Source organism: Coenobita brevimanus, chromosome 80 (genome assembly GCF_032717465.1).
Source record: "Coenobita brevimanus isolate Jiangsu-jjx chromosome 80, ASM3271746v2, whole genome shotgun sequence".
NCBI classification, from domain to species: Eukaryota; Metazoa; Arthropoda; class Malacostraca; order Decapoda; family Coenobitidae; genus Coenobita; species Coenobita brevimanus.
The window spans coordinates 13,502,339-13,527,400 of record NC_137033.1 but is presented as its reverse complement, the minus strand read 5'-3'; the positions used below and the strand labels follow the sequence as shown (position 1 = coordinate 13,527,400).

Below are 25,062 nucleotides of genomic sequence, written 5' to 3'. Positions count from 1 at the left end.
TTTCACCCAATATAGATGTTACGTAGAATTTCATTCAAGGCTGGGATTTCTACGACCAAGAGGTTTGGTTCTCCAGTGGACCAAGTCTGAAAAAGACTGGGTTCACTTGAACCAGTGATCATGGAGTAAAGTCAAAAGCAGTATTTTTCCATTAAGCTAAAACAATAGTATCACTGGAGCATAAGGGCCCCTGTAATTGTATGCTATTATTTCCTGCATACAGCATGCACAATCTTGGTAATAACTGTCATCTGTACAAGGTACAGTACTGTAATCTGTCACTACTGACCCCTTCTTTATTGTGACATCGATATCCTGTATAGTTTTATTTTTCCCCTGTCAGATGGTGTTAGTCAATTTTGAGGGGCACTTGCAGTGAAGGGATTAATGTATGCAATATTTGACCTTTACAGCTTGAACGTCTCTCCTATGCTCAGTAGAGCCATCTGGAAGCTGCAAGAATAAATTAAAATTTGTCATCATACTCAGTTAATTTTCTTAATATTTTACAACCATCTCATACAGAAAAAATGAAAGGCATATTATGGTACAGTATAGCACAGTCTATCAAAAGTTAACACAGTTATGCCCCAGTCCACTACATTGGGATAATGTGATGTAAGAAAATAAATGGGGTAAATACACAAAGGTACTGTGTTTATACATGATTGAACTTTATAGTCACAAAGCCTACAGGATTAATCACTTCAATAGTTTAATATAATATTCTGTATTATTATTATTCTAACTACCTCCACATAACATTATGCAGCTTTGAAAAAATTTATCACATTAAAGTAGACAGAAACAATATCCATTAACCCGTTAAACTACATTACTGTAGATCCTTAGTGAGACGAGCAATTTTGCCAGGGGTAGCAAGAATAATCATTATATTGAATGGGTTTCAACAATGATATTATAATTTATACTTTCATCTATTCCATTCTACAATATTTAAGTAAAACAAATTCCCTTTCCTTAAACAGCAGTTTACAGCTTCTCACAATATTATCCACTATAATGACTCCTCTACGTTGTAACAAGAATTTACTGGGTAACTTAATTCAGTGTCTTGAAATATGAGAATATGAATTACATATCAATCCTCTGCACCTCTCATCTTGTAGAATCATTAGCGAAGTAAATAACTTTTAACTGACAAAAACAAATCAAAAGCTGTTCAGAATCTCTCTCTCTCTCTCTCATGCCACTGTATCTGTCTGTCAGAGATCAGTGAAGTATATACTTGCCTTAACCTTTTGTATTAGTGTAATATATCCTCACTGTACAGTGCTACATATATCAGTGATGTATACTGTGCAACTACTCAACACTCTTGCATACATGTAGCTCATATTGTATATTCAACTTCTTGTTGGGATGAGCCCGTTTTGAAACTGGAATATTCTATTTTTGTTACAATGCAATTCCAGAAAATTAATAACACTCTGAAAACACAATTGGCAAACTCTATGCTCTGACTGTTATTCAGTAGTCATGATGTTCCCTTACCATAATCTGGTAAACTACTTGAATAACCAGGGATGTGCCTACAGGTACCCCAAGGGAATCTCTTGAACTGTGTTCATGAGGAAAGTCAAGTTGTCATTTGTATTTATATTTTCTTGATTACCATACACTGAAGTTGCAAACATGAATCTAGTAAACAAGGGACAAATCCTGCTTGTCAGGGCTACTGTAGGTAACTGGATTAGGAGGTAGCACACCAGGCAACTGCTGTGATTTCATAGCCTCACACAGAAAGACTTTTTTTCTCTTAAAAACCACCCTTATTACACAAGCATTGTACTGTATATCTCTTCAAACACAGTTAAAGAGTGAATGAGTCTGTGAAAAATAGCTTCCACTAAGCTTGTTACTGGGATGGCCACTATGTCTGGCAAATACACTTTATGTATTGTACTTACAAAACCTTCATTGTTATGTAACTCTTCCACATTCCATTAAGTGGCTTACAGCATTTGAAATAAATATTCTGATCATTCTTCAGAGAGGCAAGAGAAAAGATAGCTACAGTCAATGATATTAAGTAACATACAACAATGATTTTTTTATGGTTGTGGGTGAGAACTGTAAGGCATGTACTTCAAAGTTGTAACTATTAAATGTAATTGTAGGTGGGGAACTTACTATCTATTCATGTCGTGTTGTGTAAACTTACAGTGACTTTACACTGAGTGACAAGCAAAATGGTTTCTTGTAATCTAGGAAACCAGTTATTACATTAGGTGATAATCATATATTCTAATGATGCCTGGTGGTTTAGTATGTTTATCTCACTTCAACCAGATCAGGCTCATTAACGTTTATACCCAAGAGATGGCTGAGGTTTAATGCTCATATAATGCAACTTAGGGGTGGACGAGGCTGCTAACTCTTGCCTAAAATGTTAGGATTGAGCAGTCTAGCCGCAGGCCCCTACAACCCTGATGGGGGTAAAAAGAACTGGATGATGGATGAATGATGAACTATTAAATGTTTACACTTGCTTTGATGTTCTAAAATTTAAATATCAACACACATAAAGTACTGTACTCTCTACATTCACAGCCTTTCCTTAATTTCTCTATGGTATATTGTAATTATGTGACAAATGTTGGTGATTAGTTAACAGAAATGAATTATGTTACCCTGCAGTATTCAAAAATACAGTATACTATCAATTTTTAGTATTATCATGATATACTGTGATCTTACAGAATGTTGAAAATGTTATGTACATCTGTTGCGATAATCTGGAGATGAAATCCTCAGTCTTCCATGGTTAATTCAAAGAATATGCTGGCTTTTGTCATAGTTACCCTTATTATAGTATTGAAGAGTTTCAATACTGACATTATTTTGATAAGCACACATTTATGGAAGTTATAGGATTACATTTTCAGATGCTACAGTGGTAAATACAGTATGTTTGGACTATGTAATCAAATGTTGTTTTGTGAATGTGCCTTTGTGTCCATATACTCATAAAATATATCAAAGTTGTTCAGCAAGAGTGTTATTTAAACAGGCATGAGAGAGCAATAATGATATGCTTAGCATGATTATAATGCTAGGTATACTACTAATGTGTTCAATAAAGTGTTGGTATTGAATGATATCAAAGAAATAACAAGGATTTTTAGGTTCTAAACTAATTCTGATTGTATGTTAGGGAGCAAAACTAGTGGTACGTCAGGCTAAGAACTTTCAGATGAGCAAGAGTTGAAACTGTCATAAATTTTGTCAATTTTTGTAGTCCAGAAAAAGAAATATTCTGATTATCTTTACACACTATATGAACCACAGAACGTTAAAAATTGTAAGTAAATGTCTGCAAAGAATTCTGATTCTAGAGAAATTTTCTTTCTATAATCCCTTTGGACATAAAAATGTGGGTGCCTACTTCCAGTAGACAAAGACCTGGGAAGAGTGCAGCTTACCATGCCCTAGTGTCTGAACTGAAGAACCTCATGGTGAGAAAGAAGCAATGTAAATAACTGTACTGGGTACATAAATCTCACTCAGTAAACTGACTAGTGCGGCATGGCCTGGGAAATACATGTTATCACATTCCCCTGCTAAACTGCTGCCTGGTTGTGGTGAAGGAAATATGGGTGAGGAGATAATCAAAACTGCCTATCTTGACTGACCTGAGTGCCAAATCAGCCTTCTTCCCTCCTCCTTTTCCTTAGCAGGCATTCCATACTGCGGCGAGCTACCTCATGTCTGGGGTTTTGGTGGAAGATTTTCTTTTTGGAGGACAGAGGCAGGGGGCACGGAATGGATTGAAAACATGACCATGGTCATGTAGATGCCCATGTGGGCTTACAGAGAGCCACTGCACTTACACAATTAAGGTTTGACCTGACCCAAGGCCTAGAAAGGTGAGAAATGTGAACATGGGAGGTAGGGTTGTGAGATGCAAACCGAAAAAGACTTGGGACAAGGTCGCAGAGTGTGACCTCAGGGATGTGGGACTGAATAAGGAGGCTGCCACAGATCAAGAAGTGTGGACAGCTGCCATTAGGTCACCAAGGTTGATGCATGCAAGCACAATGAAGCCTTTATAAATTATATATGATATGCATGATATACCCAGAGACAATACCATGGTGAGAACAAGCCACCATGGGCACTTGGAGATAAACCAAATCCTAATACCAATACAGTACACAAAAGCAATGTAAGGTTTTTAGGAGAAAAGGACTGGGAATCATGTAAGATTACCCAAAAAATCAAAAGAACAAGATGAAAATTACGGACGAATAAAAACAGGTGGTAATACTGGCCCAATCCAGATCAGGCCACATTCTAGCTCCTGCATCACCTGCTGAGTGATGCTAATTTAGATTCTCTTTCTGCATCATCTGTTGAGTGATGCCAATATAGATTCTCAAGAAAAATAGACCTAGTTTCTTACAAAACTATCAAGTGCATGAGGGTACAATGTGAGGATCTCTCCTAAGTCTCATGATACTCTCCATGAACTAGAGCATGAAACCACCCGTACAGTATACTATGGAGAGTATGAACTATTTGAAAGGTTAAATGGTTTCATGGGACAGGTTCGCACAATGAAGAATACCACAAAGCAATTGATAATCTTAACAGTTCCATACGAATCATTCTCATATAAATGTACAGTATATGTATTCCATCCCAAGTAATCTGGATGTGAGGCTGTAAAACATGTTCATTATGAAAATGATTATTAATGGCTGATAAACATTAACAACCTTAACAATTTAGAACAGCTTGTACCAGTCACAAAAGCCCATCCCGGGAGACATACTTTTGCAGTCAGAAGTCTGATTAAAAATGAAGACCACCACCATTACAATGATGGACTTACAAATGTGTTAACTAGAATATAAAAAAAAATACTGATGCTGCAAAACAGGACCTAAATTTCCTCATGCCAAGTAATACAAAGCTAATTTACCAAAAATCAAGCAACAAAACAACTAAAATAATTGGGAATAACTCAAAAATTGTGACTCAGAAACTGTTTAATCAAACAATTCAACCCTTACTGGAAAAAGATGTAAAAAAAAAAAAAAAAATAAGATGTAAGTATGGTTAATCAAACTAATCACAGTTCTGCTAGTCTTTTCTTAAGATGGGTATGGCTGCATTACAAATGTCAACATTTATATTTCCTAAATGAGAATTGACCTCTCTTCAAGACACTAAAACATACCTTTTCACTCAATGATACACCTCCACTGAAACCCAATAATCATGAGTTCTGACATACTGATGGATATGATATTCCACTGGCTTGGGAAACTCAATACAACATTATGCATTTTGTGCTACATTAGAAAAAAAAAAAAAATGACTAGCAGGACAATGGAGTGTAATTATTTACTTTTCACTAGTTATTTCATCTTTCTTGTATTAAAAAAAATGTTGGAGCAGGAGTGACTGTTGGACTAAGACGTTTTTTCATGTTACAATCACAAGTGTTAATTGTATGGAAAATAAATGTGTGTGTCAAAACATTGTATCATATATCCTACCAACAACTATGGACAAGCCAAAAATACAAAGCAATTATACACATGACCACTGACAATAAAATGATGCACATCCACTCACTCAATGTAGTGCTGCTCTCAGGTGGCTGCCCTTACCTCTATTCCTTCCTTCTTTCCTCTTATGTCCTTCTTTCCTTCTTTCTTTCCTCTCCCTTCTGTCTATGGGCAACTCTATACCGAGTGACATGCCAAATGGTTCCTGTACACCAGGAAACCATTTACTATGCTAGGTGGCAACCATACAATCAAACTAAGGCACCTGGTGGTTGGGTAATAAAGGTGCTCCAACCAGACTAAGCCTGTGTCATGGCAACCATACAACCAAACTATGGCGCCTGGTGGTTTAGTGGGTAATTAAGGCGCTCCAACCAGACTAAGCCTGTGTCAATTTATAACCAAAGGGTGGTTGGGGTTTATTGCTCAAGTAATGCCACTCACAGATGAGTAAGATTGGTCACTCTCATCTCAAATGTCAGGACCAACTAGTTTAGCCCCAGGCTCCTATGCTCCTCATGGGTCAACATAGGATTAGATGATGTATGTATGTATAGTGTGTACATCATGAAAGAACTCTTGGAAAACAAAACAGTCCATCAAACAATAGGTGAAAACTCAGTCTTCTAACATCAGAAACTTCACAAACGGTGTCCCCCAAGGATCTGTTTTGTCCCCTACACTCTTTAACCTATACATGCACGACGTACTCACACTCCACACACCACAGATACACATAGCTTCTTATGCAGATGATATAACACTTACATGTACACACCAAAATGCAAACACAGCTGCACACATCATTCAACCTTACCTCAACACACTACACGAATGGTTCACCACAAACAGGCTCAAAATAGCCCCAGCCAAATCTACAGTGACCCTTCTCACAAACTGGACAGCAGAACACAGTCACATCCCACACCTCACCATAAACAATACTCCCTTACCACACACACACACACACACACAAAATCCTTGGTGTAACATACAATACATCAATGTCATTTAAACAACACATCACAAACATTAAAAATAAAATAACACCAAGACTCAATGCTTTGTGGTCACTTGCCCATACAACATTCAGACACAACAAAGAAACCACCACCACAGTATACAAACAATACATATGTTCAGTGATGAATTATGCAAACCCTGCCTGGGCTTCTAACCTCACCAAAACACACTACAACACTCTACAGACCATACAGAACAAGGCCCTAAAAATAATTACAGGCTGCACAGCTACTACACCCACAGACCACCTACATCAAGAAACAAAAGTCCTCAAAGTCAAGGATCACCTAGACATGAGAGGCACCCAGTTCCTTGCTGCAGCCTCCACAAACCCACAACATCCACTACAGTACATGGCGGCACATCCACCCACACCAAGGAACATCAAAACAACACCCAGCACACGATATCATACACAAATACTGTCATCTCCCCCCCCTCGCCCACCTCAGACCAGCTTCCAGAAGCACATCCACACTCAGATCACTCGCCGCTCCATTCAGTCACTTAAAGACAACACACGGCTGCATGCACGACCTCCTGACATCCACCCTTCTGAATCCTATCTTCCCCGTGAGGACAGGGTCCACCTGGCCAGGCTGAGATGTGGGCACCATCCAGCCCTCTTAAACTACCATAAGAGGCTGGATGACTCCATCGCTGATGCCTGTCCAGGATGCAACACAGCACCCCATACGATTAAGCACATTATGGAAGACTGCATTCCACACAATCACCTACGCCAACAACACAACATACATTCTTTGAGAGCTCTGTGGGAAAGCCCGGTCTCGGCCATGGCCTTCCTAAGGGACTCGGGGCTGTTCGGCCAGACTGCCTAGGGAACAACTACTACTACTACTACTCAGATGTCAACTTGTATAGTGGTAACAGACAACAGTGTTAACTATATTCTAATGGAATCGTCAATTTAATCATGTTTCCTTTATTCTGATGGAAGAGAAAGTGTCAGATCAATTCTCACTGGTTTCCTTCACAAAATAAACTGGAGAATGAGGTGTACTCCATTTCTCCCAGTCTGTGTTAATGAAGCCACAGGACTCCTTGAACCACTTAAGATAGGTGGTAGAGTTGTTGTATTCCTACCATAGTACAAAGACAGGAATTCCAAACCTCTTCCCCCAAAATACTGTTCTTCTTCTTCCTCTCTTTCAGCTGTTCCTCATGGAATGCAAAGGACTGGGCAGTATTCTTTCTTTCCTATACCCCTGGGATAAATCTGAATGAACAACTTTCAAATCCTAAAATCATAGACTTACTGTACATCCCACTACTGAATGTTGGTTAAGTGTGGAGTTGATGGACATATCCTACATTTGGCAAGGGCTATTGTAAACTGGTAAAGCATGGAGCTAACAGAAAACACTGCCAGTATTATCTGTAAAAACTTTCAGGTCCAGAAAACCTTGAAGTCAGAATCACACATTTCACACCCTTCCACTTCACTTCACACCCTGTCATGTTTGTTTCACACAATGCCATCACAGCATAACTTGCACTCTACTCTGAGTGACAAGCCAAATGGTTTCCTGTACACCAGGAAACCATTTACTATGCTGGGTGGTAACCATATGACCAAATCTTGGCACCTGGTGGTTTAGTGGGTAATTACTGTGCTCCAATCGGATTGAGCCGGTGAAGGTTTATATCAAAGGGGTGGTTGGGGTTTATTGCTCACGTAATGCCACTCAGGGATGAGCGAGGATGGTCACTCTCATCTTAAATGTCAGGACCAACTGCCTAGCCCTGGGCTCCTACGCTCCTCATGGGGCAACGTAGGATTGGATGATGGATAGATGGATGGATATATATATATATATATATATATATATATATATGATGTGGTAGGTAAGGGCACCCACCATCCACTCAATTGATGTAGTGCTGCTTTGGGTGACTACCCTTTCCTCTCTTCCTTCCTTCCTCTTCTGTCTCTCTTTCCTCAATTTTTCCTCTTCCTTCTGCCTACAGGTGACTTTACACTCCCTCTTCTGTCTTTCTTTCCTTCATTCATTCCTCTTCCATCTGCCTGTGGGTGACTCTACACTGAGTGACATGCCAAATGGTTTCCTGTACACCAGGAAACCATTAACTATGCTGGGTGGTAACCATATAACCAAATTATGGCGCCTGGTGGTTTAGTGGGTAATTAAGGCACTCCAATCAGAATGAGCTGGTGCAGATTTACATCCAAGGGGTGGTTGGGGTTTATTGCTCACGTAATGCCACTCAAGGATGAGTGAGGCTGGTCAGTCTCACCTTAAAAGTTAGGACCAACTTGCCTAGCCCCAGGCTCCTACGCCCCTTCTGGGTCAACACTGGATTGGACGACTGATGGATATATACTGTGTGTATATATATATATATATATATATATATATATATATATATATATACATATTTATGATGGCAGGGCAACCATCATCCACTCACTTGGTATAGTGCTGCCCTGCCTCTCTCATGGTAAGCATTGTAATGATATAGCATGAGAAGACATATTAGAATCAGTTGTTCAGAGTTCAGTAGAATATTTGAGGATATAAATGTGGTAGCTAAAATATTCCCCTAGAATCTGTTCAACAAGAAAATATAGCTGAAAGCATTGCTTGGTATGTGATAATACAAATCTGAGGGGTTGCTATACTTGGAGCCAATAATTGTGAATAAAATTAGACAATAACGATTATACCATAGACAAAATAAACGCACCTCCATCCTGATCCTGTTACCAACCCCGTAGCCCCTTTACCCCCCATGGTCCCCCCAACAGTACTACCATCTACTGGCATTTACGTTTACTGTTTTGTTTTCACTCATTTCTGAGACTAAGGGTTCCTGAAGAGGCTGGAGGTGACACCACTTTCATTGTCAAGTGTACAATTTGCCTGCCTCAAATCTATAACAAAGCATGGCAGGAAGACATGCAGACAACTTCCTAACAGATTATATGGGCTCTGTACATCAGTAATTCCACAGGTTAAGATACTACCACTGTCCATGCCATGCCTCCCATAGCTCAATGGATACTGATATTATAATAGATATGTAGTAGTTTACAGTTTATTTACAAAATAATTTATACATAAACAATAACCAAATACTGTAATACTGCCATTCTATGTAATCTTACTGTAAAATAAAGCAGCTGCTGACTATTACTATTGCATTACAGTACACAATGTTCATCACAAATGGGCTCTAGATACATTTGTTCTTGATCCACTTCAGTCTGTCTGGCCAGGCAGACCCACCAACCACAGACAAGCAACTGTCCCTGCAGGACTATCCTGTGCAGTGAACTGATGTTCCCTTGTGGCTGACAGCACATTGTGACAGTCAGTTGTGGAGAAAATTGTGAAGACTTGGTTCCTGGATGAATGATGCATTTTTGTCTCTTCACCCAGTTAACAGGTGCACCACTGCAGGCTCTACATCACTCCATTTTCTGGTTATATGATTACCATCCACCACTGTAAATGGTTTCCTGGGTTACAGGAAACTATCTGGTTTGTCACTCAGTGTAGGGCCACCCGAAATGGAAAGAAAAGTAATAAGATGGGAAGGGAAGGAAGAAGTAAAAAGGGAGAAAGGCAAACACAAAGACAGAATGATAAAAGTGAAGGAAGAAGTAGGTAGCGCTGCATCGAGTAAGTGGATGATGGATGCCACAACCAACAACCATATTCTGGAGGAAGTAAGACTACGAAACATTCATTGCAATTTTCAACATAATTTCATATCTACATATTATATGGTTTAATTAACAGTCGCTAACACCTTAGTGCAGAAAAAGAAAGGGTCATTAAATTTCTATAATATTTAGTGAAAGTTTCTTATATATTATCTGAGTGCTAAAAATTCCAAGGTTGAAAGACTATATACTTCAAACAGGCTAACGTACCATCTTAAAACATTATAATAATACCAACCATATTTTTCCCTAATGAATGCGGTGGGATGGATTCTGAACCAGGAACAGTAAAGCACAAAAGTAGGAAAACTATCAACAGAGGACCCTGTGAATCAGGCCACATGGCCATTCACTTATCATTCACACCTTCAAATTCTTGGCTCCTCTCAGCTGGCATACACCTTCCACACTATGAGGGTTACCTGACTGTTGGTATGGTAGAGCCCATACAATCAACAGCTGAGTTACAAAAGAGGTGCGCCCCTTGTCATGTATATCTTTCACCATACAATATCCATCCATTTCAATCACTTTTCAATTCTTCTGCCTCCCCAACTTCCAGCCTTTGCTGTTGCAAACATTAACTTACCCTATCAAACCATCTTCTTGACATTCCATGCCTCCTTCCATCTGTATGTTAACTCATAAATACAGTACCATCATCACCATCCAGATCATACCTATTATAAACAACTATCCCATTAAGCACAATCTTCTTTACTTCTGATCAACAAACTTCTCACTCCTAATCTTATTTGAATTTCTATATAGTACAGTATCTAGCTGATGCAAGTCATTTACATTCGTAAAGTCAAATTTTCAATTCATCACTCCTGATACTTCAAATACTGTATGTGCCATACCAATGTGTAACAGTCTGTTGATAATGTAGGTAATAACATCTTCCTGCAGTCACCTGGCAGTCTCTGCTCCATATCAGTACCATTATATTTCCATCCACTTCTCTTCACTTAGTCAATTGACTCTCAAATTCCTTTATACATTTACCTCTCTCTATTTCTGTACCCATTTACAGTGTTAAATCTTCACTGATTCAATTCTCCCTATACTCCCTAACACATCATACATTGTGAGTCCCCTTCACTCCCATCAACCATCAACTTACTCAATGTTATTTTTAGATGTTGCCACCTGCAAATATTTACAAGTTTTGAGCTAATTCTCATTCGTTATTAGCAAGGAGCTGCACCGTGTTGGCAAGCTGGCCAACTGCAGTTATTGAGTTTCCTTATGTTTGTATGTTATTTCCCACAATATCATTTCCATACATTGGATATCAAATACTGGTAATCCATCCATCTCCATTCATCACCAATATTTTATGGCTTATTAGGTCAGCTGTCATCTCTCATCCTCACCCCCAAGACAGAGTCCAGAAAAACAAGAACAGTGGCTTTTGTGAATGAAATTCATGTACCTCCCTCCTGATACATTGTGTTAACACATATGGAAAGTTCATACCTGTTTAGAAAAAAAATGGATCTTGATGCTACAATCAAACGCAAGGCCGATAGTGACTAATGGAGGAAACGAACGACTTAAATAAATCATTGAAAGTAGCATGTCATGATCAAGTTATGGGTCATCAGGCTACCTGGCAACTCATTCAGGCTTTAACAGTAATTAATACTGCTTGGCTATCTACCTGTTTCCTGCCAACTGACAAATTTTTAGCCACAATAACTCCATAACTATGGTGAGCTGATCAAACAGTATTTCACAGGTACGTGTACCTTTTCATCTCCAAGATGATGAAGTACATCTGCATTCATTTTGCAATGGTTGCTAAACTGGACAAATTGCCACCTCCTGAGCAATTTTGCAAACCACACAGCCAAAAGTGAGGGTAAGTAAAAATTCATTTCCATGAAATCAGTTTTGCATAAACAGTCAGCTATTGCACCAAGTAAGAGAAAACTACATAAAGTAAATAGAGCATGCGTGAAAAATGAGTCAAATGAGTACTGAACAACCTTAGAACAAAACTGCACACCTACATCGCACTCTAAACCTTATAATGTACTTAAACACTCACACTTTCCTCCAAATACATGCTTTGCTACCATCCTAATTCATATAAGTATACTTTTTCCACATCATGCATAAACTGTAAAACATCTTCTATTATCTCCCATGTTCACCTTGCCAAATGCTACATAATTCTCCAGCATAATATACCGTATTTGCCGGTGTATAAGATGACTCTTGAACCTCTTTAAAAATGTCCAAAATTGGGAGTCGTCCTAAACCCTGGGTATAAAATCCTAACCTCTACATCCTCTGGTTATGGGATCCATTGGCATGATGGGAAACACTGCCAGACACTCACTTTGACTTTGTTTTGATGAATACAGTACATATACTTTCAAAAACCACTGAAATTACCAACATCATCATCAAACACAATTTGTTTTCTATATGAAGGCAAATTTTTATACAAATATCTCCATGACATAAGAAAGGTGAGTAATCTGTTGAGCTCACGACACAAACACAAGCATGTGTCTCGGACTGAGAGTGACTGGCTGGGTTGTTTGGCACTGAGTGTAGGGTTACCAGATCTGAAGCAGGGCTCATTACCAAGTTCCTCAGTCTCATTACCAAGTTGATTTTTTCCTTTCTAGCTGTCACTTATTCATAAGCAGTAGCACTCTCTCTCTGGGTTAACATCTTATTTCCTTCAGCCACAAATCCCATCAGGGCTCCAAGTGATAAACAAAGAAAACATGAAGCTTGTTTAAGTTAAAAGCAGTAGAATATGCTTAATCATTCAATAACTGAAACAACAGTGAGTTGGGGCTTGTCTTATGCACAAAGTATACCTTTAAACCCACATTTTGTATGGAAATATTGGGGGTAGTCTTATGATCAAGTCGGCCTCATACACTGGCAAATACGGTAAACTATTTCATGTTCATATATCATCAAGCTTAGAATATATTTTTGGACAGCATCATGATGAGAATATAAAAAATGGTTTACAGTTGCTACATAAAATACAATGATAAGGTTTCATTTAAAAATATCTCATGACAGCTGAACTAGACAGGAAGATTTAATATTTAAATTCTTGGATCTGGTGACTACAGTATCTTTCAGTTTATTACTGCTATTTCCAGATGATTTTGCCCTGCATCAACAAGATTTTTCGAATTGAAAGTGACAGCTAGTTACAGCATTAATAAACCCCTTCACACACCTGATCCTACTCCTTTCAAAGTTGTATAAAATCACCTGGTAGCTGTAAGAATAAATAAAACAGGACATTATCCTGACAGATGGAGTTAATAGTCCAAAAGTTCTTCCTAATCTAAATACAAAATAATCTAATGGAAGCCACTACAAAACAAAACTTGTCATCAAGGTAGTGATGGTTGCAATTTTAAAATGTGTGTTCCAATACTTTAGTCTGATAAGCCTCTAAGGTACATGAAAAGCTGTAAGCAAGAAAAAAAAAAATTATGATCACTGTGAATAGGTCACAGTGTGAAAGAAAAAATAAATATGTTCTGAGAAAAATTATAATATGCAATGAAATTAAATCAAATACAAACAATAATGAAAACAGCAGTAGTAGATGATAACTAACGCAAAAGCCTGTGAAACCTGTCAAGAGAATGTTTCCTGAAAATGTAAGCCATAACACCATAGCATTTTGCACCAATACCTCCAACAATACAGTCTCTTTTGAGGTATGTACAAGTAAAGAACCTACACCAACACCTCCAACAAAATATGCATCATCACTGTCATTCCAACACTAATTTTCACCGGTGACAGAGATAATAACATATAAATAAACAAAGAAAGAAAGAATGACGGAAAGGAATGCAAAAGCCAATCCTATATTACCCTACTGAGGTGTACAAAAACATGAGGCCAGGATGCCTCCAGCCACCTCCTCAAAATCAAACCAATATGGAAAACTGTTACCCTGACTGAGATGTTCTAACCACTAGACCACCAAGTTCATTAAACAATATATTCTTTTCCTGAATAAAAAAAAGTGTACTTCAACAGTGACAGCTTACTTGTAATATGGAAGAGGAAAGCAATTCCCATGTTCACTGTTGCCTCTTGAGTGTTGCTTCAGGCTTCATGGGCCCTGTAATGTACAATGACACTGTGTAGGTGACTCCAGCTGATATAATACAGTATTAATAAAATGTTTAATATTGTTCACGTCAGGCACTACAGAATATTTTAACTGGATACATCTGTCTGACAAACTCTTCAATCAGAGAACATAGTGTATATTTCATTCTTGCTATCTCCAGACAATTTAATTCAGCTCAAGAGAAATTCTTCTACTGGAAGGGTAAGGTTAAAATTTCATTAACCTATTCACTTGTAGACATCCTTCCTAAAAGGAATAAAATCATTTGAGTGTAGCAAGAACAGAGCAAAAATTGTGTCCTGTGTCTGGAAGGGTAAAAATGGAATTCTACAAATATTATCCTCCCAAGCCTAATTCCCATCATCTGAAAGATGGGGTGAAACAGGCTCCTTTAACAAAGGAGCTCACAAGATGAAGAATTATTAAATGCACAATGAAATAGGCCACAGAAACTTTCATACATCACTGAGCTGTTGAAATCATAGTTCTATTTCAAAAGCAAAACCATCTGTACACATTCATTTTATTCTTTAACCCCTTGGCTGTTGCAGCATCTGAGAAAGACCGGTGGACAGACTGCTACAAACCTCTCAGAAGGCTCTTAACAAATGTTAATGGAAAATAGCAGCACCAGGGCATGACTTAGCTCAGAACTCTCAGCAGCCTAGAGACTAAAGATCATCCATATATCATCTAATCCTTTTTTGCCCCATTAGGAGTATGGAAGCCTGATGCTAGGTTGCTTCGTCCTGACATTTAAGGTGAGTGTGGTTACAGACATTCATTCATTCATTCATTCATCACATAGTCCAATATTGCCCACTGAGGAGTGTAGGGGTCTGGGGCTAGGCAAGTTGGTCCTGACATTCAAATGAAGTTGCCCAGCCCCACCCATCCCTGAGTGGCATTACGTGAGTAATAAACCCCAACCACCCCTTGGATAAGAACCTGCACTGGGTCAATCTGAATGGAGTATTTTAATTACCCACTAAACCACCAGGTGCCATAATTTAGTTATATGGTTACCACCCAACATAGTACATGGTTTCCTGGTGTATGGTACAGGAAACCATTTGGCTTGTCAATCAGTGTAGAGTCACCCATAGACAGAAGGAAGAGGAAAAAATGAAGGAGAGAAAGACAGCAGAGGAAGGAAGGAAAGAAGGAGGGAAGACAGGAAAGGGCAGGCACCCGACAGCAGCACTACATTGAGTGAGTACACGGTAAGTACCCCCACCTATCGTGGCTACAGACAATTGGAAATAATACTATGGACAAACTAGACCCAACATGACAACATATTCTGTGTTATTATTGTAAACATGATTATCATCATCACAATCATCACCATCTGACTTTTTACACTCACTTCAGGATGAAGTGAGGTAGGGACCAGAGAGGAAGAAAAGCAAAAGCACAACACCAAGAGAACTATCAATAGTATGTCCAATAAAACAGGCCAGACACTCACTCACTTACCATTCAAATCCCAGAATCTTGGTTCAACCTCAAAGACCTTACCATCAGCACATTTTTTTTTTTCTAATCAATAAGGTCCACATCATCTACCAAACAGAGTAAACCAATCAACCATAAAATTTTTAAAAACGGAGTGCCTGATACCTGCCATGTGCACCTCCATTTGTAATTCATCATATCACTTTGATCCCTATTGCTTCCCTTGCCTCATCAAGTTCCATAGTTACCTCACTTTTTTTTCATTTATCAAATTCATCCAACTTTTTCTTGGCTTTCCAGCCCTCCTCCCACCTGTAAATTAACTCAGCTACAGCTACCTTATTTTCCACTCTATTTACATCCATGTTCTCCATTTCACCACATCTGAGCACATTCTCTTCAAACTTAAATGTCAACCGATGTCCTCACTCCATACCTTTCTCTAATCACAGTACCTCTTATCCTATCCATGCTAAGCATTCAACACACATTCCTCATTAACCCTATCTCTCCTACTCAACTTTTCATTATCATATCAGACCAATGTCTCAAACCTATACATTAATGTGGGCACATCTTCATGCAATCTTCTTGCAGTCTCTATGCTCAAAGCTCTATCTTGTATCAAGGCTTTCACAACACCAGTCACCTTTCTTGCCTGTGCTACATCCATCCATCTAATTATTCCCCATCAACCAGTCCATGAAACCATCCTGAATAATGATCGAGCCATCCTCATAAAGAAGGAATAAGTAGCATGTTCTTTTCAGATCCCCAAAATCAAATACCAACAGATCCAAGAGTAAATGAAACATGTAAAAAAGGTCAGGAAATTACCTGTCAAACATTGCTTTTAGGATAGTGTATGAAGTAATGTACCGCTGGTCATTAACTTTTGAAGCATTTCTCCAGAGATTTCGAATTTGTTGCCAGCGTTTGAGGTGCTCCGTTATCAGCAAGCCTGGGGGAGTACTTTCACACTCCTGTGGAGCAAATAGTACTATTGAATGTGGTAAAATATCCATTACTAGAGTCAGATTCCAACATCCAGTACAGAATACTTCTAAATATCCAACTTTCCTGTACTCTAAAATAGAATACCCTTCAAAATTATGTTGATTCTTCATGAAAGCATTCACTCACAGCTGAGCACAACCATAGTACTCACAAACATAGCAAAGTTTCAAAAAATACAAAACAAAGCTTTAAAAACAATAAGCAATTAGGATAGCTACCATTAGGTGACTAAGGTCAATGCATGAGGGCATTTTGGAGCCATTCAAATCGAAACAAAATGGACAATATGTACAAAGACCATGATTATAAATCACTTGCACCAATAAACAAAAGTAACTACAATGCTTTGTGATAGATGAGGAAGCTCACCATCCACTCACTCGATGTAGTGTTGCTTTCAGGTGTTTGCCCTTTCCTCTCCTCCATTCATTCTTTCCTTCCTTCCTCTTCTGTCTTTCTTTACTTCATTCTCTCTTCGTCCTTCTGCCTTCGGGTGACTTTACACTCCCTCTCCTGTCCTTCTTTCCTTCATTCTTTCCTATTCCTTCTGCCTACAGGTGACTCTACACTAAGTGACATGCCAAATGGTTTCCTGTACACCAGGAAACCATTTACTATGCTGGGTGGTAACCATATAACCAAATTATGGCACCTGGTGGTTTAGCAGGTAATTGCAGCACTCCAATCGGATTGATCTGGTGCAGGTTTATATCTAAGGGGTGGTTGGGGTTTATTGCTCACGTAATGCCACTCAGGAACGAGTGAGGCTGGTCACTCTCATCTAAAATGTCAGGACCACCAACTTCCCTAGCCCTGGGCTCCTACAATCCTCATGGGGCAATGTCCTACTGGATGATGGACGAATGAATGAATGAACTACAGTGCTGTTGTACATTTTGTGTGGATTATGATAGGTATCTAAAATTGCCCACCAAATGTAAGTTCACAGGAGGAAATTAACTCAAAGGGGGAAAATAATATTGGTAGGCACTAACTTTTTTTGTATACCTATATCTGACCATAACTGCCTTAAATTAAACATATCCATTGTGATAGAAAACTGACATGGTGGTTTATACTACCAGTGCTCATATTCAGATCATAATCTTTTTCTAAGTACATACAGTACATTTTTTTCTGGCCCTCTCTCAGATTTCATGCTAAAAAATCATTCCTGTACTGAGTAAATATTTAGATACATGTATACTATGTACCCAGGATGTAAATTATAAATGTTTTACATTCTCAGTCAACTAAATTGCATGATGCAATACAAGTATTCATATGTCTAATATTGCACAAAAACTATAGACCACTTTTGCATCAGTCCTTCAGTCAATACAAATTTGTTCTAAAAAAAAAAAAGTAAGAACCCAGGACTAGGCTACTCAGTGCAGACAATGCAGGCAAAAGTGACCAGCTGCAACCACTGAGTGACTTTTGGTGAACAATAATCCACAACCACCCCACAGGAACAGACTTCCGTGGGCCACAGCCAGTTGAGGCACCTTAACTCATTAGACCACTAGGAGTTAAAAAACTGCATAAGAGCAACAGGGATACTGCACTAAAAAGTAAACAGCAGGAAGACTCACCCCTGATCTCCCTCCAAGGATTAGAGGAAGAAAACAACATAAATGCAAAAGCGATACTGCACTACAGAGTACACAGCAGGAACGATCACCGTTGATCTCCCTCCAAGCATTAGAGAACTGTCACATGCAAGCAGGAGGAAGATCAAAGATGGGCCTTAGGTTTGTGTACTATATCATGCATTTGCCCCACTGCTCTCACACAGGTCTTAGATGCCTGGTGATCTAATGAGTCAACATGCTCCAACTGATTTTGGCCCTGAGGGACTGCTTCCAAGGGGTGAGTGGGCCTTACTATTCGCATAACGTCACTTGGGGAGGGCAACAGATTATGGTACTCTCATCTTCTAATGTCTAGATTGAGTAGCCTAGCTGCAGGCCCCTGTATTTCTGACAGGCAAATCTGGACTGTCTGATGGATTGATCAGTAGCACACAGTACTGTATTTCACTGCGTTTTGTATCATGGGATCAATTTGACATACTGTATGGTATAAAGTCAACCAAAATTTACATACCCAGTACAGTACTACCAGGCAGGTATACTTTAAATACTTAAGAAAATGGAATTTTAACATGTAGTTTCTTACACAGATTACAAGAGAACTGAAAGATTATTCACAAGATGAAAGTAATGACCACCATTCAACCTCACCATGAAACTGGAATTCATGAATCTAAAATCTGAGATGCGAAAAAGCATTTTTCTTCCAGTCAATGACCAGATGAACATGGGATGTACCATACACAACTACTCACGTCAGCAAAGGATCCATCCCACTCTGTGAACCTCATGTTGCATGACCCCCCACCAAAATGAAATAAAATATGAACATCTCAACATCACAGTGCACAGAATGCCTTAACATGATCTCTCCTCCTTTAGCTACCCAACAATATACTTTATAAACATGTACACAAATACACAGTTACCACAGCCATCCATAACTTTCAGCCAAACATTCTTCATAACACTCTACCAGACATTCATCCTTCAGAAACTACCCTATCTAGACAGACACAAGTGCATCAAGTCAAATTATGATACTGTCATTACCCTTTCCCTGCATCAGTACCATACCTACACAAAAAACAACTTATATGTAATCCACTATCCCTTACTATAATGCAGCCCCCACACCACAACACATTCACATTATGCACCTTACTCTCACAATGCAGAAAATGCTTCAGCATAACAAAAGATTTCATGGAGTGCATGGCTGAATGTTGCAACAGCAAGAACATCTGCTGCATATTCACTGCATTATATTTATAGTATACAGAGTATACAGCATATTTCAAAGCCTTACATTGATTTCATTGAGGGTATACAGAGGACGTGGCAGAGGCTCTGGTATCCTGGGGTCTTTGGAGGTGGTGTCTGTCGGTGTCCAAGGATCAGGGGGTGGCATCCTAAAGACCTGTGTTGGGTTGAGGTCAGGCAGAATTTCTGATGGGAACTCGGTGGGGTCTGTGGCCCCTCCCTCACCACTGTTAAACATCTCAGTGCTGGGGCTCCCAGGCTCCTGTCTAGAAATGGACTGAAATGTAACCCCTTCAATTCAATAATGTACTAGTATTTTTACATATATATTTGCTACCTCCAGATGACTTTACTTAACTTAGTGAGGCCTCTTTTACTGAAGGGATTAATGAATGCAATATCAGACAATTTTAATAAAAACTGAAGAGGCCTTTTTTACTGAAGTAATTAATCAATGTCACAGCTAATTTCTCCAGTTTGAAAAGTTTCTCTGGAGTTGAATAACATTCTTCTGAGGTAGCAAAAATAAAATACAAAATATGTCGTAGCAGTGAAGTGCTCTTTTAACAAGTTTCCAATATAATACTATCAAAGGTTATTTCCTATCATTAAAAACTTGGTGAACAGGATCCACAGACAGGAATGAGAAAACACAAACATAGGAGAGCTATCTATAAAGTGCCCACTGAAGCAGGGCATACATCCCTTCACACATACTTAACCTTTTCATTATGAAATACTGATTTAATCTATTCCTGCTATCAGCGGACTTTTTTTTTTTCAGTTTATGAACGATCTCTTGCAATGATGGGATTAATGAAGGCAGTAATTCATCCCATCAGCTTCACAAATCTCTTCTAAACAAAATAAAATCATTATGCTACTACTAACCAATTTCATTCAGCTTACATGTAAAAATCTTGTAGTGAATGTGTTAAGACACTCTTGCACTACCTGTAGGGCAGAACCCTATGGGTGGTGGGAAGTTCATGTACAGTAGAGAGAAATTTCTATGATACTACAAAAAAGGACACTATTTGTGCATTGACACAAACTTAGACTAATAAAGATGTTCAAATTCCATTGACTGCTGTAAAAGATCACCTTGGTGAGTTAAGTTGCTATGTACACCACAGCAGCCATGGCATGAATATTTAAATACTCATCTTCAGTCAACCCCACACATTCATTTTTGTTTTTAATAACAAAAAAAAAAAAAAAATTACCTTGTACATAATGCTTGCTCTCTACCTATAGCAAGATGTCTTAACCCTTCCACCTCGGGGGTGTTTTTTTGGCTGGATGTCCTACACACAGCGGGTTTTGAGATGTACAAAGAGAATTTATTTTATATAATATTCTACACTAAGAAACAGACCATAATTGTAGAATAAAATGATGTCAAACAAAACGTAAAAAAATAAAAATAAAAATGATTATTTGTTTTCTGAGCTGTCAAAAACTGCAATGTTGGAGCTCCACTAAGAACTGCAGTAATTACTGCGGCCAGAGGCTGTCACGGCAGCAGAAACATCTTGTACCACACTGAGAGACAATAGAATAGTGCTCCTGTGATGGTAACATCTCAATACTGGCACCTCCTGATACATGAGCAATTATTGGGCCCCCAGTACTGGTGTCCAAATATAAAAAGTCCAGAACAAGTACCGGTACATGTGCCACCTGATGGCTACAGACATTTTTTGTGTGTGTGGCACATATACATGACACCCGATGAGAAAGTGTTAATCACAAGAGAGGGTGGCTGCAAACTAATACTTCATCTTAATTATTCTCTGTCCTGTGGTAGGTATTTTTGAGTATACGATATTCTGTTATGACTTTCATGGGAAAAAAAAAAAAAAATCAACTGTGCAAACTGCCATCCATACCTTACGGTACTAAAATATCAGACAAGAACCATTACAGGAATGTTAACAATAGCTTAACTGGCTGCTCCTTTAAGTAACTGCATATTCAGCACCTGCATATCATGCTGATAGTCATCTATGGCATGGGGGAGGCAGTGGCTGAATCGGTTGAGAGGTAGCCTGCAGTCCTGATGGACCCAGGTTTGAATCCCAGCTGGAGCAAGGAACAGTTTAAGGATTTGAATTTCATAAAAGCAGACTTTCCTGATCTACCAGAACACCTGCCGACATGTCATCAAAGTACCCTCGCTAATACCAGTACACTTGTCCTCTATAAGACAGCCCTAGCATGTATTCAATATGGACGGTGGGTGTTAGCGCCGAGGTGGTGACATGTGGAAGTGTAGGAGGACTACTGGGCCTTGGGATAGGCCACTGACCCCAAGAAATAGGCCCTGAAGCCTTTGCCCAGAGTCGGACACATTAAAAAAAAAAAAAATCATTGAGACATGACCAACCTTATTTATGTTTTATATGCCAGTTTCAACTGTGAACCACATACACTGTAATGTGAATGTGTGCACACAGACAGGATGCCAAGGAAAGTTTGTGAAAGTGACAACAACAGTAACATGTGATAAAGAAGAAAAGAGTGGAACAGTGTTAGAGAGAGAGAAGGAAAAGGATAAGGAGTTTTTGAGACAGTGAGAGAGGTATGCGAGGGTACAGCAGCCTGGAGGCTGTTTTGTCATGGCCATCTTCTGTTCAGGGATTCCCAGGAGGGAGCATGGCAACAGAGCTTATGATGATGTGAATGTGAGCAAATGAGAAATGATAATGTAACCTAAAAATTAACCATAATAAAAAACAGTAATCCAACATCTCACATCAACATGGGGAGTTATACAATTTGTGACTCCACTGGAGACAATTCAGAGTGAAAGGGAAGTCCAGGTACAGATGTGGACACAATTATCAAATCACTTCATTCTGTTAAATAACATGATGGCAAAGTGACATTTAAAAACTCAAAATGCAATCTTCAGAGTAAAAATTTTTGGAATAATGTGCAACAGTTTCATTAATGCCAAAATAAAAACTGAAGCGATATTCTTGTCCACAGCTGTTTTTTTCCTATCACTCCTTGTTCTATAAGAGATACAGCCATAAGCATAAGTTTGCCAACAATCTTCTACCAGCATTGTGCTCTGCCATCCATATTTCTCATCCCTCTCCAAATGAAAGTATCCTCCTTCTCATAGCACTTTGTATGCTTTGCATTGCAATCGCATAAAAGCAGTTCATAAATGAACACCTTTCACTGCCACAGCTGGTAGAGATATGTCTGCTAACTTTTTCTCATGGGTGTATAAGGCTGCAACCAAACTGCTGGAAACTGTAACTGCTATATTTCATCTGCACACAAACTCATCTATCTGTCTAGAGCAAGATGCCAAAATCCCGTTAGGGGTGGCCATTTGACTTTGAATTACTTGATTTACAGGGTGAGGCACTAACCCTCTGCCAACCCACTTGTTGGCATGTAAGGAACATGGATGAGTTGGTTATATGGTTACCACCCAGTGCTGACAGGAAACCATTTGGCTTGTCACTCAATGTAAAGCCATCTGAGAAGGAAAGAAGAATAACAAAAAGTGACAGGAAAGATGGGAGAAATAAAAAGGGAGGAGGGCACACATAGAAAATTAATGATAAAAGTGAAGGATGAAGTAGGCTGCACTACATCAGGTGAATGGATGAAGGCTGCCACCACCTATACTAACATACAAAGGAACTGCTAGCCTTTTAACTTGCCTCTGTCAACAAGCAGGGGATATGTGGGATGCTGGGTAGCTACCAATCTTTCTCCCACATACCATGGAACAAATTCTGCTTATCTACTACAGTACTTATACAGTATATACATTACATTAATATATTCCAAATTTATTCATATTATTATTCTCAGCCAGTGTTCCACTCAAATGCATGTCTATCTATCTATTGCCAGATGCCATAATCCCGTAAGGGGTGACCGTTTGACTTTGAGTTATTCGTTTTATGGGTAGGGGCACTAACCCTCCACCAACCCACTTGTTGACACGTAGGGAGCACGTATGGTTTGGTTATATGGTTACCACCCTGCGTTGTAAATGGTTTCCTGGCTTACAGGAAACCATTTGGCTTGTCACTCAAAGTAAAGCCACCCGTAAAGGAAAGAAAAGCAACAAGAAGAGACAGGAAAGATGCAAAAAATAGGAAGAGATGACAGACACAGAAAAAGAATGATAAAGGCTAAGGAAGAAGTAGGCACCACTACATCAAGTGAGTGGATGATGGTTGCCACCACCTACCATGTCATTTCAATATAATTACTCTGTAGAGAGATTCAGCAGTGTAATGCCTGATACCTACTTGACATTGAGGCTCGAGTTGTGTGGTTGGTTGATCATCCATGCACGGCAGATTGGGTAGAGGGGTGAAGTCTCATCAAACTGTGCTAAGTCTACACTGCGATCAAACATGCGCATCACAAAGGTGTGGTGGAACCCAGAGTCACGCAGATCAATTTCCTTCCGTCTCCGTTTGCGAGGAGGACGAGATCCTCGGGTACCAGACAGACCAATCTTTGTGCTGGACAAAACAGAGACTGATAACATCAATCCCATTAAAAGAATCTTAATCATACAGTGTGAAACAAGTTGGAAAAATAGGGATGTTTCTTATATATTAAATCATCCTCACCTCCATGAATCTCTTCCTATGCAATTTATTTGGCTATTGCACCTAAACATTCTCATGCAAGTTATCTATAATGCTTTAATATCGACACAATTTGGATCAACATCATACAAGAGAATGATACAGTGAGCGCTCACATAATGCGGGATTATTGTACCCTGAAGCTCCTGTTTTATGAGAATTCCGCTTTATAGGGCCACATGTTGACATGTCAAAGGGTTTCATGGTACCTAAGTCAGCCCCAAGTTCACCTTTTGGGGCCACAGGTTTGAAATAAGTGCGTCAGAACACAGATGTGGTGATGTACATGGCTCTCCCGGTCCTCACTCCATCCCCTCTTTTCTCCCCCCCGTCCCTGCTCCATCCCCGCTGTGGCTGTTTCTGCCGGGGCACAAAGAAAAAAATTTCCACTGCCAAATTTGCCCTTGGAAATTGGTTATTACTGGTATAAATTGTATACCATCATCTTTGCTGGTGTTTATAGTACGGTATAAGATAAACTAATAAAAACACACAATACTGATGAGTAAAAGTGCAGAAATGTAGTGAGAATAAAACTGCTCAAGGGTAAAAATAGCCTCAAATAACTTCCCAACATCCTAGCGCCAAATTTTACCTGCACTGAGCAAGAGCAAAGCACATGCCAAGCTGTAGACTTTCATGAGGTTCTTTGTGTTTTTTTTCAGAATTTTGATACAACCAA

General features: G+C 39.1%; 1 protein-coding gene across 1 annotated transcript in view; it reads right to left on the bottom strand.

The window, feature by feature from the left end:
• Positions 1–407: 407 nt before the first annotated feature.
• The window catches only part of mip40 (Myb-interacting protein 40), a 41,996-nt gene continuing 17,341 nt past the window's right edge, over positions 408–25,062 (bottom strand). The window contains exons 3-6 of the mRNA XM_080279747.1: positions 24,033–24,251; positions 19,793–20,012; positions 16,709–16,854; positions 408–453 (exon numbers count right to left, since the gene is read on the bottom strand). Of these exons, the coding sequence (XP_080135873.1) occupies positions 408–453; positions 16,709–16,854; positions 19,793–20,012; positions 24,033–24,251 (631 nt within the window). The remainder of the gene's footprint in view (positions 454–16,708; positions 16,855–19,792; positions 20,013–24,032; positions 24,252–25,062) is intronic.